This window comes from Porites lutea, chromosome 1, assembly GCF_958299795.1.
Source record: "Porites lutea chromosome 1, jaPorLute2.1, whole genome shotgun sequence".
Taxonomy (NCBI): domain Eukaryota; kingdom Metazoa; phylum Cnidaria; class Anthozoa; order Scleractinia; family Poritidae; genus Porites; species Porites lutea.
In genome coordinates, this window is record NC_133201.1 from 42,856,208 (window position 1) to 42,873,877 (window position 17,670).

The 17,670-nt window shown below is 34.6% G+C and overlaps 1 protein-coding gene across 1 annotated transcript in view; it reads left to right on the forward strand.

Moving 5' to 3' along the window:
* The first annotated feature begins 1,627 nt into the window (after window positions 1-1,627).
* The window catches only part of LOC140930051 (uncharacterized), a 30,542-nt gene continuing 14,499 nt past the window's right edge, over window positions 1,628-17,670 (forward strand). The window contains exons 1-13 of the mRNA XM_073379711.1: window positions 1,628-1,642; window positions 2,047-2,104; window positions 4,075-4,260; window positions 4,858-4,881; window positions 7,169-7,192; window positions 7,921-7,944; window positions 9,137-9,160; window positions 10,334-10,357; window positions 10,952-10,978; window positions 11,718-11,741; window positions 12,338-12,364; window positions 12,757-12,780; window positions 16,784-17,106. Coding sequence (XP_073235812.1) covers window positions 1,628-1,642; window positions 2,047-2,104; window positions 4,075-4,260; window positions 4,858-4,881; window positions 7,169-7,192; window positions 7,921-7,944; window positions 9,137-9,160; window positions 10,334-10,357; window positions 10,952-10,978; window positions 11,718-11,741; window positions 12,338-12,364; window positions 12,757-12,780; window positions 16,784-17,106 — 804 coding nt within the window. The remainder of the gene's footprint in view (window positions 1,643-2,046; window positions 2,105-4,074; window positions 4,261-4,857; window positions 4,882-7,168; window positions 7,193-7,920; window positions 7,945-9,136; window positions 9,161-10,333; window positions 10,358-10,951; window positions 10,979-11,717; window positions 11,742-12,337; window positions 12,365-12,756; window positions 12,781-16,783; window positions 17,107-17,670) is intronic.

The window sequence follows — 17,670 nt, forward strand, 5'->3', positions numbered from 1 at the left end:
ATCCAAGCTTTCCAGCGGTTTTGATGTTTCAGTTTATTTTTGATGGTTGAATCAAATTCAAACAGGACACAACCCTCAACTAAATAGTAGTTTTGCATTGTCAGTTGAAATGGGTGAAAATATTTGAATGTGCTAAACGTTTTGTTCGGCCCTTAACAGGAAGGTCTTTCTTATCTAATGTATTAAGCGATGCATATTGAGCTTGTATCTTGCAAGAAGTCTCATGAACTCTTACTTACTTGTTTTATTCTGCTGCTAGATCTGAGGCGGTTTTATTATTGTCCTCTATATTATACAGATAAATACATATTTTTAGTGTCAATTCTGGTCGTCTTGATCGGTTCCAATTTCAGTTTCGCGGTTTCCCGCCGTTTTTGCCGCCTTTTATGGCTTCGCGTTAAAGACAACTGATGACCAAATTGATTACGCTGATATGCCGGCTAGGACATTTTTCACTGTAGTGCAGGCATAGAGGTATGCGGTCCCGCACTGCTTCGGGCCCTTGATACATATTTTAAAGATATTCCCGCGTAAAAACCCGACCTTTTGCCAAGGGACTTCAGTGCGTCAAATACCTACCAGACAATGCGAAAAAGTGTGAAATCAAGCAGTTTATTGCTTTCAAGTTCAAATAATCAATCAAGGGCAGACAGCAAAAAGGTCGTCACTTGTTTCCATCCGCCAAACTGACATTTTCCTCTCAGTGGCTCTCACAAGACATTTCACGTTTCTTACATGAAATTTCTCTGTCTCTTGAAATTTCTGTTCATAAAAGTCTAAGTCTCTTCAATTTTTAAGGAAAAAAATTGAAGAATGGTTCGAGTAGCAATCGATCTCGGAGCATGGGATCTGCAGTGCATCACTTTAACCTCTACACCTTCGAGGATTTGCTGATAATGAATGGTTTGATTTGAATATATATAGCAACAACCCTAACCCTGACCCTAACCCTTACTTTGTGTACGAATCAATAATCTGTCAACGTCAGTTTGGCAGATGGAAATAAGTGTTGACCCAGCAAAAATTACATGCGCTGGTACTTGTTGAATTAAGTTTAAAGCTACAACAACTCCATTAAGGCTTTGTTTTTTTTTTGGCAGTGATAGAGCTGATTTCTCATCTACCTATGTATAGTCAAACCCCATTAATACGGACACTGAGGGGACCATAGAAAGTGTCAGTATTGACGCCGGGGTGTGGGCTTTCTTTTCCCTTGCCAGGGACAGAGCAAACTGCCGTAATTTATGTAATGAGGTGTCCATATTAAACTGGTGTCCTTAAGGCGGGGGTTGACTGTAAAATAATGCAGAAGACCTCTGACAGTTAAATCTTAATTGGAACACGTGTTCTACACACAACGCAGGCCCCGGTTGTTCAAACGTTGTTTAGCGTTTTCCACTAGATAAATCACTATCCAAAAGATAAGTATTAGGGAAACCAACTGCACTATTCGCTCGACAGAGATTTATAAGATGAAGAGCATTTTCCACCTTTTGAACAACTAGGGGCCAGGACCTGAGCATGCCAATCGCATCGCACAATTCTAACAAGCGCCGCTTCTAGGTTTATAAGTATTTTATTCATCAGTTACCCGAGTGGGCGTTTAATTACGGCTTTAACCATAGCAATGATTTGTAACAGGGTACGTAAAAAGGGTTTGTACTTTCTGGTTCCAGGGTTTTGAATTGGGTGTTCCTGTCATAAGAACAACGTTTTAAGCCTGAAAATGGGTGAAAAAACTCAATTACTTTTTTTAGACATAATGGTTAGATGTTTTAAGAAACACGCCGTACATCGTCGCCGTACTAAATTCAGTTAGCAATCATTAAAATGATCGCTTACAATTACATGTAATTCATTTGATCAATTCCCTTGCATTTTTATTGAATAAGTGCTAAATGTTAACCAAAAAGAGATGAAAAAAAAAACAGCTCAGTGAACGTTTTTTTTCTTTTCAGTAATAACTGTTTTGCCTAGGATATAATAAGTCTTCAATGTTCTTTTTAGATAACTCCTAATATTATTCTTTGTTTGTTCTACCATCAGATGCCCTGTTCCATGAGAATCATGCTGTCCGTATTCATCTTCCTCTTTAGTTTTTCAGGTATGAACGTGAAATTCATGCTCACTCGCTCTGGTAAAGGTATATTTTTTTCAATAAAACAATTGGTTAGTTCGATTACACCCCATCATCTATTTACTTATTTTAACATTTTTCTGAAAAGAAGTTGACAGAAATTCGATAACCAAAGGATATTGCAGAAGCAACATAACTTAAAATGAAATGACAAGTGTGGAGAGAAGAACCCAGAAAAAATTCTTGAATATTATTGACGTTGATTTTGGACTGATTTGGAACTATTCAAACACATCTTTAGTCGAGCTTGCATTAGCTGTGAGACTTAAAAAATCCAAGCGTTTCTTTTCTTTTCCTTTTTTTTTTGTTTCCTGTGTCCTCGCTAAATGGTGATCAGGTCCCAGGGGCTCCTAGCGGAGACCTAGGGGATAAGGATCGTGACTACTTTCATCGTATGCAAATGAGTTTCGCGATGAGCATGCGGTTTATTATCGGCGATGTCTAAAATGACGCACCAATTTGATCACGTTTTGGCTGTTTGGAAATGATGTAATTTTCCCCGATTCGATGCCATTGATTTTCGTGTAATTATACACACGTATTAAAAAGTGAACATCCTAAGGAAAACTCGACCTTCAGTGAAGTAGGATGTGAGAAAATATTATAGGAGGGGAAATCCTATTTTGTGGTGTATTGAGGCGGTACTTTTCTCAGAATATTGATACAGTTACTGAAACTCTGCAGTTATATAGATTCAATGTTGCAGATTCACTTTGTTGTATATATGTATTTAATTCAAAGATTTTCGCAGTTGTTTAGATGTGAAGTCACGTTGCACTTTATAAACAGTTGAGATATCGATGATTTAACCTTCAACAGAACTACTACTGGAAGCAACTTCAACTACCCCTCTGACGTTACGTATGTGTCACGGGCGTGTTTATACGGGTAGCATTGTACTTGACTATCACGCACTCTCCTTGCGGCACTTCATGTCCATAGAATAGAAAGCTGCAAGAGATGTCGAGCTTTTCCGGAACGGGTCTGTCCACGAATTCTATCGTTTGAAAGCGTTAATTGCTTTGGAATAACTGATTAATTCAGTAGTAGAAAAAAAGAACAATCTTATCGAGCAAAACTTCGATGGTTAGGCTAACTGGTCGGGTGTTGTAAACTTTCATTGCATGCAAATGAGTATTGTGATGTGCATGCGGTTTATTTTCGGCGATGATTGAAATGATGCGCTATCTTTATCACGTTTCCTTGATTTTCGTCTATACAGTATACACAAGCGTTCTAATTAATTCAAAAAGAAATCGTCCAAAACGATATAAAAAATAAATATCCTGAAGAATACTCGACCGTCGATAGAGTAGGACTCAATACCCTTTTAGCGAGGAGATACTGTTTCGTGTTGAATTAATCGCCCCCTAGACTGCGAGCAGTCTCTTATTTTTCTTTTGAGACACAGCACATGACAGCAGGTCGAGAGCATAATTTTACTTTTTCGCTCGCCGCGCGTACCTGTGAGGAAAGAAGGACGACCGTTAGCGGTCTAATCGCCTCCTCATTTCTTATCTTATTTCCAAGCAAGCGAGACTCAACGCTACTAAGAGCGTCCTTGTTTGTTACTTAGACTTGAAAATCGCCGCTCCGAAGCGTCGGCATTTTAGACTACTGATGTTTATAATTAATCTCAAACAAAAATCAACGATATAAAAGGAACTTGACGTTCCGATGACTTCATGTCATCATTATTAAATTCTAAAGCTAATACATTAACATGGTTTGTGCATCTCTGTTAATTTCCTAGCTTTTATTTTAACAGTGTTGACAAGAAGCAAGCGAAACGTCAAGTTTCTTTATATCTTCGGTATCTCCAAGCGAACGGAATTCGGGAAAAAGGAATTAACTGGGCATGACAAAATAGAGGGATTCTATAAAAAAAAAAATCCCTCGTTATCCCCATTTTAAATTACTATTATTCGTGTTTATAGGGAATCTCATAGTACACGGTGAATCTACGTACGGTCCCTGGGGTGAATGGTCCGATTGTGACGTCTCTGAAGGACAAGGCATGATGACCAGAACACGGGAATGTGTAGCGACGAACTGTCCACAACCAGGAGAATACCGTGATGAGATGCGCTGCTTTGTAAAACCTTGCAATTGTGAATGTGCAGGTGAGGTCTCGAATAAGATTCCAGCTGCAAGGAAGTTACACCAGTCACCCAGCCCCTTCCCCCCGAGGGTAGGTTACTCGACAAACATTTCTATGGGGAGGCTCCGCACTGAAGTCCTGCCCCTTAACATCATTTTACGACTTAAAATAAATTTAAATAACTCGCTGCAATTTTCTTTTCTGTTTTCATTATTTCTGTTAACTTTTTTATCGATACCTTTTTTTTAAATATAATTTTTTTATTGCTAGGACCGGAGGAATCAACTACACCAAGTGGTAAATAGTCCTGTGTTCGATGTTTTATTATTATCACCATCATCGTCACCATTATCATCATCATCATCATCATTGTCATCATCATCATCATCATCACCATTATTATTATTAGATTTCTCAGTCAACGTATTATTTCCTTACGATCACCTTCTATACTTTAAGCATCAACAAAACTTTATGATCTCTCGTTGACCTTTTCGTTCGCTGACAAAGCGCACTAAGTTTTTGTGTTGGAGAATTTTCGTAAATTTCTCACTCCCAACTTTTGTTCTTCAGCAAGTTTCCCATTAACAACCTTCTCTTTTCTTTCTGTGTTGTTTAGCAACAGAAAAAGTAACCACAGAAGGTTGGTATTACTTAATATTATACTTTTAGATTCCTCACTCAAAGTACCATAATGTTTTTTACAATTTAAGCCCTTTCAACGTAATGACCTGTCATTTGACCACAAAGCACCCGTTTGCATTGCCGTAATTGCACAGCATTGGTCACATAATAGTTAATGTTATTTGCAATTGATTTCTTGACAGCGCATTCAGGCACTTAACAACGTTTCGAAAGTGCTCGATAGTTTTTGTATCTAAGTGGGCCATTCATTTTCCTAACAACCCCTTTGTTCTTGTTTATGTTTCGCTTGCTGTTATTAGATTAACGATCTTAATCACTTAATAAAATTTTTTATGCTTGAAATTTCCAAGCATTCTTTTCAATCTACGCGACTTAATTGCTAAAAAAAATTCCTTCTCTGTTCTTTTAAAAAGAACTAAATGACAATTGCTTAAATGACGATGACGTAAACTGCCGATCAGAAATAAAAATTTAAAGATATTAACATCACAGTCGGAACTTTAAGACATCTGCAAGTCCAAAAACTGACCTTTCCGTTTCCTTATAGTGCAAAGTACTTGTTACTTTGCGGTTACTGCAAAGCAAGGGTCATGTCATTCAAATCATCTATTTTAATTAATTTATTTATTTGTTAATTTAATTGGTTTTACTATTAAGCCAGTAGCAAAATGATTTCCATTATTTTGCCTAAAAATCCTTTCTGATTATTAATTGCAAGGCTTGTTTAGTCTAACCGATGCTCATAGTAAAGAAGATAAAATAAAAAAAAATTTTTGAACAAATTAAAAATGTTCGTAGAGGTTTGAATGAATGACTTTTTTATCGGCTTATTCTTACCATTATTAGAGAGCTTTAGATTCGAGGATGAGGACGACATTTAATTTTTGAAAAGTTCTGTCGCCTATTCTCTAAAAATAGACACCCCTGAAAGCATCATTGTACCTTTTTTCATCACAAAAGTTAGTTCGCTTATTTCCGTTCAGGGAGTTAAAGCCCTCTCTCGATCGCTAAATGATAAAATTCCTAACATTTGATAACCTTTTTCGTCACTACGACATCCGTAGTAGAATGACGATGGCTATCACATTTTCCCGTCAAATGACGTTGGTTCGCACGCGCGCGCTACTTAGTATTGGGAAAATCTCGTTCTCCGAGTCGTCCTCGTCTTAGAATCTAAAGCTCTCTATCATTTTTGTGGTTGTTGTTTTCCTTTTCCCTTCTATTAATTTCTCAGTCAACTTTATACAGGGCTCAGCATTTTTATTATAAAACCGTTCCTGCGTTACGTTCTAACAAAACGATATGATCAAACGTTATGAAAATGCGTGTTTTAAAAAATGTAATAATTTTGAGTATAAGAACAAGCGTGAACTGAAATAATTATTAAATTCCCCAAGGTTTACACTTTTTCTTTTTTCTTTTTTTTTTTTCTCAGGTTTGTTGTTAGATTATTTATTTCCTATTTTTGGCCACTTTTGTTACGTCTGTCCCTTTTCGCTTTTGAATAAAGCCCACGTTCGATATATTAAAATTCTAACATGACTCCGAGGTTTTCTGGTCATTTTTCTATCTTTGGCTTAGTTTTCTTTGTGCTCAAGTCTCCTCTGGGAATTGCGAGACAATGTAATGGTAAAAAAATTGCAGTTTTGAACCTAAAGCCTCGGAGTCAGGTTAGAATTTTAATATATCGAACCGTGAGCTATTGAATAACATTTATTTACTCAGTTATCTTTTTTTAATGTAATTTGGTAGTCGAATCCAGTTATCCTTATCAGTATCTTCAAAATTTCACTTCTTGTTTCCTACTTAGTACCAGAAGAATCAACTACAAGCAAAAGTGGTAAATATTCATGCAAGCTTCTTGTTGTTGACATTTGTTTTATTTAGAGTTCTCAAACATTTTAGATTTTTAATTCATCTAATTATGACCACATTTTTGGTCTTATTTAACTTCACCTCTCTTTACCTTAACAACCAACAACATTATTGGCCATAATTTAGTTTCAGCTGTTGGCGTAAATTAAAAAATTGCCTCTTCTTTTTGTAGGAGGAGAGGAATTGAGTACAAGTGGTAGATATTCATGTTTAATTGTTTTCCTTTATCTTGCTTCCTTGGTAGGTTTTTATGTTTTAGTTTTTTCTTCGAAAATATTCGTACGGCGTCTTTTTAAAATAACTTGAGAAAATTTTGTCAACAAAAACTTTTGACTTTCGGAATCTTTTCATTACTAGTATCTTTCAAATCTTCATTTATCCTGACTACTTTTTTTTTCTATATTGTTTAGCATCAGAGCAAACAACCACAGAGGGTTTGTCATTAGTTATATTATTTTATTTGCTACAATAACTCGTCATAAATTTTCAAATGCGCTAACATTCAAGGCATTCTTTTCTCTTTCTGATTCTTTAAACGTCTTAATCTAGATCACTTAATAGTAATAATAAATAGTAACAATAATAATAGTTGTGAACATTACTATACCTGGAGGCCACAGGGAGCCCACGTCACACACGTGTTTTCAGAGGGGCCCTGCATTCAACAAATTACGGATAGTAAAATATTAAATTAGATAGTAATAATTTAAGAAGTAAAACATTAAAAATACCCCTAATATGTCTTTAAAAAGACAAAATGTCTAAAGTGCGTTTAACTTCATTAGATAGCATGTTCTAGTCACTTGCAACCTGATAGTCATTTTCTCTTTGCAGTACTTCTTAGGATGACATTCAAGAAAATCACAACTTCATTCATTTGTTTTTCTCATTTCATTTATTTTCATCTTTCTTCGCATGTTCGTCATTGTTACTTTAAATTTAGCAAACTTGTCTAGAGCCGATAATGCCTAAATATTGTTTGCATTGACTTTATTCACTTAACGGTTTTATCTACTACTGCTATCTACTACTTACCCCTACAGTATAAGTAACGGTTGTTTATGTTCTCTCAATTATGGGATAAAATTTAACTTTTAAAGTTACTTGATTGTCGGAAATCATTTTAAGCAGCATTTTTAAATTATTATACTTTTCCACTTAGGAGCAGAGGAATCAACTACAAGTGGTAAGTAGTCATGTTTGTTGGTTTGTTATTAATTCAATGAATTAGAATAATTGAATAAACGAATGAACGATTAAATGAATGAATGGATCGATGGATGGATGGATAGATGGATGGATGGATGGATGGATGGATGGATGGATGGATGGATGGATGGATGGATGGATGAATGAATGAATGCTGACAGAACAAAAGAGACGCTGTTTTTGATGTCTTTGTTTTGATCTTAAGGAAACACATTGATCGCGCAGAATTGTTCGATCTTGCCGAATCACTGCGACGTCGAGAAAAAGAAAACTAAGTATACTACTCCATTGTAAGCAATCCGTCAATATAAAGGGAAAGTAAACTCTGCTATTCTCCAAAAATATGCTCGAACACAAAGAGTTCAAAAACATGGCATTCACAGTTTCTGACTCGTACTGGTGCCTCTCTAAAAGTCCGTTGAAAACTAGCTAGACGAGCAAACGGTCGCGTTTAATCGTTGCAGTGAATCAAGATAAATACAAATAGGAATCTAGCCGAATTCCATAACTTTACTACGCCAGAAGTTTAGTTTTGCGTGGCCATGCTGTTGTAATTGTTTAATAAAAACAGCCACAGCACAACTCGATAGCCGCTCGATTATGTGTCCACATGCTTTGAGCACAAAAAAAAAAACCACAATCCAAGAGCCAGCAGCCTCTAAAATAACTCACCAGAAAGGTTCTGTGAACTATAAGGAACATTCCATCAAAGACTCCATCACTCATTGTGGATCAGCCGTCTTTAGTTTTCTGCCAGTACAATGGCCGCTGATAAGAGCACACTGCAAATCCACGTAAAACAAATTCCAAGGGCAAACAACTTAAAAAATAACGCAAAAAATTCTTCTGTAATCGTCATATATAGATTCTTAATACAAAACTCCGCTAACTATCAAACGATGGCTGAGATTTAACTAGATAAAAATCTCCGACAGAACTTGAAAAAAGTCGGGCAGACGTTTTCAAGTTAGTTTTCATCGGCTCGCACTGGCACCAGGGGTTACATAGCCCCTTTAAAGGTATATAAGAACTTCATTTCCCGCATTAGAGTTCAAAGCTCTTGTTTTAAATTCATAGAGCCTCGAATAACTACTCCTCAGCCTCCTAGCTTTTCTTTATAGAACGCTTTCCACAAACAACCTTTTTTTATTATTTTTCTGTCTGTTTAGCATCAGAGGAATCAACCATAGAAGGTTTGTTATCTTTGCTTTATTATATATATCCAGTCAGAAAAATATTTTCTCCTATATATTAATTACCTAAAACAGCAAAATCCTTGTGGTATAGCTCCTTTACTATCTTATTTCACGTTGAGACATCGAGTGACATTGAAATTAACTATCTTAGTCCATCCTTTTCAATCAATTTTCTACAGCCAATTATGGAAGTTCTTGCTAATAACGAGATCTTGTCTTACAAATAGAGCAATAATATGGCAGCTTTATTCACGTTCTTTACGGATTACTGTAATTTGGGGTGATCATTAAACGGAGAAAGACGTTTTTTCTTCTTGTTTCCTTCTTTACACAAGAGGAATCAACTACAAGCATAAGGGGTAAATATTCAAGCACGCTTGCTGTTGTTTTTAGATTTCTCAGTCAGCTATCTAATCATAACCACATTCTTGGTCCAATTTCACCTCCCCTTACCTCAAAAATCAACAACAACGTATATATTGCCAGTGTTCCCGGCAAGGAAGCAATAAAATTACAACTTTCGAATGAGTATATAATACCTTTTTCGGGAGCCATCCCTTCCTGCTCGAAGAAACTTTCAGGTTCTTTGGCAGTTTTGAACTGCAACAAAAATCTCAATGGAATAAGTGCCAAAAGCCTAATTATGTTATTTGCAGAGCAAAATTAAGTAGAATCGAGTCACTTTAGAGTCGCAAGCACTCTTCAAGCAATTGTTCTGTGTTTTGCCTGATATTTCAACGTCACATAGTAACCTTTCATCTCTCTATAATGACTTAGAGCACATGCGAAGAATATGAGGATGGTTATAACGACTATAACTAGAAAAGTGCTTTTTTTACCAAATGAGCTTACAGACAAAGAACATGCGTGCATGAGAGAATCATGAGAGAAGAATTTAGAGTTTCTCCTTCGTGATTTATGTGTGGCAATCAATTAATAATATTATAAAATATTACGATCACAGCGGGATTTTATAGACATCTGCAAATTTAAGTCCCAAGACCGGTGACCTTTCCGTTAACAACAAAGTACTCGTTTACTTTGCAGTTTCGGCAAAACAAGGGTCGTCTCTCCAAATTATTTTATTTGTTAAGACTTCTATGCCATGTCTGATCTTTTGAACATTTTCTCTTAACAATGTTCTTTTTTTATCTTTCTCTGTTGTTTTAGCATCAGAAGAATCGACCACAGAAGGTTCGTTTAAGTTCCTGTTATTTTTTGTCTAGAATCAAAATGCTTAGCTTGATACATGTATTGCCGGTTGTTTTTTCATGAAATCCTTTTTTACTGTTTTTACCGTTTAGTCTAACCGATACTTATATGGTAAAGAAGACAAAATAATAAAACAAAAATATATTTCGAAAAATTGAAAAATGTTTGTAGAGCGATTTTTGCAAATAGCTTGAGAAAATTTGACAAAGTGATTCGATTAAAAGCCTAAAGAGTCATTTACAAGTAGTGAATAATTATTATTGACGTTTTTATCGGCTTTTTCTCATCATTATCATTACTATTGTTGTTTTTATGTTTATCCGGTAGTCGAATCTTTTCCTTATCAGTATTTCTAAAATATCATTTCCTTGTTTCCCACTTAGCACTAGAATAATCAACTACAAGTATAAGTGGTAAATATTTATGTCTGCTTGTTGTTGTTTTTTTATTTGGATTTCTTATTTACCGAGTCATGACCACACCTTCTGTTATATTTCGCTTCTCTTTACCTTTTCTTTAATTTCTGTTCTCTTTTTACTATCAAAATATATCAAATATCTTTTATCTTATTTCTAGGACAAGAGGAATCAACAACATCAAGTGGTAAGTATTATCTCTGATGTTTTATTATCATCATCGTCGACATCACCATCATCATCATCATCATCATTATTATTATTATTATTATTATTATCATTGTTATTATTAGATTTCTTAGTCAACGTATTATGACCACAGTTTTTTTTTACAACCACGTTTCTCTACTTCAACCACCAACAAAACTGTATGACCTCTAGTTGGCATTTTCGTTTGCTGATAAAGTAAAAAAGGTTTTTGTACTGATGAAGTCACGTAAACGTCTCACTCCCAGCCTCGTTTCATTTCCAAGCACGTTTCGCACTAACAATGTTCTTTTATCTCTTTATGCTATTCAGCATCAGAAGAAACAACCACAAAATGTTGGTATTTCTCCTTATCAAATATTCAGTGTTTCTCTTATTATGCATAGATATGCCCTTTTTACTATTCTACGATTAAGCTATTTTTTTTTTTAGTTTTACCGACACTTATAAGCACCACAAACTTGAAAATACTAACTTGTTAAAAATATTTTATAAAAACTAGATAATTAATTTCATTATTTTTCTTTTTTTGTTTAACATGCCTCCCAGCATTCTTTAGAATTATTTTTCTGTAATCACCATATATCGATTCTTAAAGTACTCGTTTACAAGGGTCGTCTTTCAAAATTATTTTATTTGTTAAGACTTCTATGTCATGCCTGATCTTTTGAACGTTTTCTCTTAACAATGATCCTTTTTATCTTTCTCTGTTGTTTTAGCATCAGAAGAATCAACCACAGAAGGTTCGTTTAAGTTCCTGTTATTTTTTGTCTAGAATCAAAATGCTTAGCTTGATACATGTATTGACGGTTGTTTTGCATGAAATCCTTTTTTACTGTTTTTACCGTTTAGTCTAACCGATACTTATATGGTAAAGAAGAAAAAATAACAAGACAAAAATATATTTCGTATAATTGAAAAATGTTTGTAGAGGGATTTTTGCAAATAACTTGAGAAAATTTGACAAAGTCATTCGATTAAAAGCCCGTAAAGAGTCATTTACAAGTAGTGAATAATTATTATTGACGTTTTTATTGGCTTTTTCTCATCATTATCATTACTATTATTGTTTTTATGTTTATTCGGTAGTCGAATCTTTTCCTTATCAGTATTTCTAAAATATCATTTCCTTGTTTCCAACTTAGCACTAGAAGAATCAACTACAAGTATAAGTGGTAAATATTTATGTCTGCTTGTTGTTGTTGTTGTTTTTTTTATTTCTCATTTACCGAGTCATGACCACACTTTTTGTTATATTTCGCTTCTCTTTACCTTTTCTTTTATTTCTTTTCTCTGTTTACTATCAAAATATATCAAATATCTTTTATTTTATTTCTAGGACAAGAGGAATCAACTACATCAAGTGGTAAGTATTATCTCTGATGTTTTATTATCATCATCGCCGACATCCCCATAATCATCATCATCATCATCATCATCATCATCATCATCATTACTATTATTATTATAATTATTATTATTATAATTATTATTATTATTATTATTATTATTATTATTATTATTATTATTAGATTTCTTAGTCAACGTATTATGGCCACAGTTTTTTCTTACAACCATCTTTCTCTACTTCAAGCACCAACAAAACTTTATGACCTCTAGTTGGCATTTTCGTTTGCTGATAAAGTAAAAAAGGTTTTTGTACGGATGAAGTCACGTAAACATCTCACTCCCAGCCTTGTTTCATTTCCAAGCACGTTTCGCATTAACAACATTCTTTTATCTCTTTATGCTATTCAGCATCAGAAGAAACAACCACAAAAGGTTGGTATTTCTTCATATCAAATATCCAGTGTTTCTCTTATTATGCATAGATATTGCCCTTTTTACTATTCTACACTTAAGCCACTTTTTTTTTAGTTTTACCGACACTTATAAGCACAACAATTGTTAAAAATATTCTATAAAAACTGAATAATTAATTTCAATAGTTTCCTTTTTTGTTTTACATGCCTTCCAGCATTCTTTAGAATTATTTTCTAAAAAAAAAACTACTTAACGTAACTCTATATATGATCATCATTATAAAATATTGCAATTTTCTACTTAGTACTAGAAACACTTATAAAAGTAAATAATCATGAAGTTGTTTTTAACTTATGATTTTTTCAATAACTTTTATTTATCTTGAACAAATCTTTAAACATATTTTCAGTTTCCTCTATTAAAGTCCTTTGCTACGCTAGTACATTTTACTCTGAGCTGTTTAGCGATACAATAAACTGCGATTGTACAGACCCTAAAATTTCGTTAGACCACCACTTCACACCGCTATAGTAATTTTCCAGGCCTAACAAATCTGTTCCAATAATTAAAGTTGAAACTTAAACGTGAAAGAAAAATGTGAAATTTTTGTAACATTTGTGTACAACAAAAATAAATTACAATTGGTAAACACCCCAGTGTTATCACACCAGTCTTTCGATTTTCATTTTTTATTATTTTACTTATCCATTTTTTAAATTACTTATTACTCTTCTGTTCTGTTTTTCAACGCAAAAATCCTTTGTTTGACTGATTCCTTGTAATCAATTTATCAATTGAATAACATTTATCTTTTTTTTAATCATTCGTAAAATTCCTTATCACCTTTTTTTCTAAATATTATTTTTGTTTCCTACTTAGCACCAGAAGAATCAACTACAAGCATAAGTGGTAAATATTCATGCATGGTCACCTAATCGTGACCATTGTCTTATTTTACCTCTCTTTACCTTAACAACCAACAACCGATATTTGACCATTTCGGTTGTTGCCTAATTATATAATCGCCTTTTCTTTTTGTTGGAGAAGAAAACTCAAGTACAAGTGGTAGATATATTTTATTTCTTTAACTCTGATTTCGAATTGCTACCATAGCTTTAACTTGCTTCTTTTGTTGATTAGTTTCATTTTTTTTTTATATTTTAAAAATATTTGTAGAGCGATTCTTGTGTTTAACTTGAGGAAATTTGGACAACAAATTATTTCACTTTCGAGACTTTTTCATTATCAGTATCTTTCAAATCTTGACTTTGTCTGACTTCTTCGTTCTTTTTCTTTATTGTTAAGCATCAGAGGAAACAGCTACAGAATGTTTGTCATTAGTTATATTTTATTTGATATAGGTTAGTTTTATTTATTCTTATCATAACTCGTAATAAATGTTCTAATGCACTAAAATTCAAGGCAGTGTTTTCTCGATGTCACACGTTAGACGTCTCGATCTAGATCTTTTGAGATCTAGAAATTAATCCTTAAATGATATTCATTTTTCCTTACGACGTTTTCTTCTTCCTATGTAGCTTAGGGATGCACCATTACAAATATGAAGGGAGAGAGAGTCCAAAAACAGAAAAAATCCTAAAAAACAAATCTTAAGAAAAACATCCTGCATTGCAATAAAAACAGGAAAAAAGGTTTTCAGGGTTGAAAAAAAAAAATTGCACCCTGGCTGCTTTTGAAAAAAAATCACACCTTTCCAGAATGTCCTGATTACTTCAAACTGATTCCTTAATGATATCCTTTCCTTGATTTCTTTCTCCTTATTTGCAGAAGGAGAAGAATCAACAACAAGTGGTAAATACTCATGTGATTTCTTTAACTGTTTCTTTCTCTTTCAGGATTTGTTTATTTTGCTTCCTTTTCTTCCGGTTTATCTAATAATTTTTTTTTCTGCGGAATTGATTTCTCAGTCTGAACAACTAATTAAAAGAGAATTTTGACACCTAAATTCATTTCGCTTTGTAAACTATTAAATTTTGATTATTGCTGTTAACGTTTTTAAAAAGCTCTTCCTTTTTTCTTTTTATGTTGCTTAGCATCGGAAGAATCAACCACAGAAGGTTAGACCCTGTTTACATGGAGTGGGGGACCCCGGTCTAGTGGGGTAGGTTTCTTTTGTTTTGTGTTCCCCAGAGCGTGAAAACAAAAGAAACCAGCCCCACTAGACCGTGGTCCCCCCCTCCATGTAAACAGGCCCTTAGTCACTGATTATCTTTCTCTTGTCATCACTTAATTAACTAACTCAAATTATACTAAAACTTGTCACGCAAAAATTCTCCAAGCTTTCTCGTCTCTTTGCGCTTATTCTTTCCCTCAGCACCTCACAGTAGAGCATGTGGTTTCTAACGATTCATCGCTGCTAAAATAGTTTTACTTTATCATTTAGTTTTAAAAACCACAAAAGGAATACCACTGTTCGTTATTTAAGCCACATTTCCTTGAGTATTCCATTTATTGTTTTTGATCTTAGTTAAAATTTGTTGAGCATTACTTCTAAAGGAATCTTTTCGACGTTTTTGCTGGTTATTTGACTTCTGTAAATCATCTTATTTGATTTTAAATTGTTCTTGTTAATATTTATTGCCTGTGTTCTTGGAAAACCATGCATTGAGTGTTCCTGGCCATTTACTTTCTTTTAAGGGTGCCGTGTTTTTGTTACTACTTTGCTTCAATCCATTTTGCTTACCTATGTTCGTTTCTCATTCTAAATTAGTTATAGCTGCGGTGACTGAGCCCACGGAGCCTGGTAAGATAATGATTTAAGTAGTAACAGTGCATTACAGTACCAAATTTTACTCTTAACTTTGTTAAACGGGAACGATATCATCAAAATTACTTCTAAAAACTCTCTATTAACTAGGGAAGAGTGAACATGTCAAGGCCCGGTTTAGTAAAAATCCGGAACGCTTTAAGTTAAAACACAGTTCTTAACACTTCTTAACATGCCACAATTGTAGTGAAACTGGGTATTTCCGCAGACCGCCGTCCAGTACCCTAAACTATTTATTTACCTTTTAGGGCTGGTTTGGGTTTTTAGCGTTACATTAGCAGCGTTATCTTTATCCAAAGGATAATGAAACTACCTTGAGTTTAAAAGTTACCTTAAGTTTAAAATGAAAAGCAAAGTGATTATTACACAAACATACTACATGCTTCGGTACTGTAAACCTTCTCTTACCTGGACATCGCGGGACAGCTTACGACTAAGAGAAAGTTACTAAAATTGTTAGCAATAAGAGCAGATGAGAATGGGAAAGGGTAAGCCCATTGATACTTCACATGGTCAAAGAATATCAAAAATATTGTTGGTATCCAGTGGACCTCTTTGTTTGTTTCTTTATATTTAATTCATACAGCAATGCATCAGTTACAGTCATCTACAAAATCACCAGCAGCAACAGGTGGGTCAGAAATAATCCTTATCAAATCATATTTAATAAATCGTTTTCCACTCGGAAGGTATTCACTAGCATGTTTTCTTTTTTTAAGGCAAGCCTAAAAGCGGAGCTCCTATTTTATACGGGACGTTTCGATCTCTTCTTATATTAACTAACTAATCTATTTATGGCGAACGTTTATGCAAGTAAAAACTATAAGTTTGATCACCCAGCCTCCGTGGTAAGAAAACAATACAATGTATTATCTTTACACTGGAACAGTAACTGTGGCAAGGCGTTCACATGGTTGAGTCATTCGCATTCGCGGAGCGTACGTCAGACATATCTTGTGCCAGCGTTATGCTCTAAATGGATTGCGAGGTCCCAAATATTTCACCAGGCATAGGCATTGCATCCACAGTGCATTTGAAAATCTCTTGTTGGCGCCATTCACTATTGTATTCCTCTATTTCAACATGAAAATAAACAAGCAATAATGTACTATCTCCTCCAAGGGGAATATAATCCTTTAATCTTATATTTGTTAAAAAAAAAAGTGTCTGACGAAGCCGCAATAAATCACTGAGTTTAAAAATCCCAATGATTATCATAACGTTCCCTTATAGAGACTCCATGTGAAGGTGACCCTCTCGGAGCTGCAGAAGGAGGAAAATTGCCAAGCTCAAGCTTCACAGCTTCCTCGCACTTTTTAAACCTTTTTAATCCATCTAATGGTCGTTTAAATGGACCTTTAAGCTGGTGTGCTGAAAACAGTAACAAAGGAGAGTACTTACAGATCCAGTTACCTGAGTCCAAAACAGTCTGTGCGATCGCCACCCAAGGTACTGGCCAACAAGAAGGGACCTCATTTGTCAAATCTTACTTTTTGGAATACTCTGTCACTGGGGAAGAATGGAAAAAAGTTGAAAGGGGAGATGGTCGAGTAAAGGTATACCTAAAGAATAAAACCTAAAAAGAAAATAACTTTCTACCCTTTCCCCCGCCCCTTACTGTAACAAATAGCGGTTAATATTATCCGTTCGATAAATGTCAAGATCGCTCCTCTTACTGTAGTCCTTTACACGGGTTAGAACAAGTAAGTGAAAGTTTTCTGATACATGAATCATCTTGATAATTAGGCAAAAATATAATGAAGAAGAACTGGGACAATCAACCGCCCAGATCAGTCATTTTGAAATAATCAAGTGCTTTAAAGTTAACGTAGCATAAAACTTCATGGGTATGAAGGGATGTGTGAAAAGCAGATACATCGCAAACGGAAGCACTAAGAAAAAAATTACGTAACACGGAGACCCGTCCAAAATAGATGAAACAAAACATGAACAAAAAGGCAAGTAAAAGTTAACCCAGATAACAGATAACCAACGTATTAAAAAAACAACAACAAACAAACAAGTGATTAGGCGAAACAAAAACTGACAAGAGCGGAAAACCTTGGGTTCAAGTGCCGTTGCCGCAGCAGCTCCTTCAGCACCAGCTTTTTCTTCTTCCT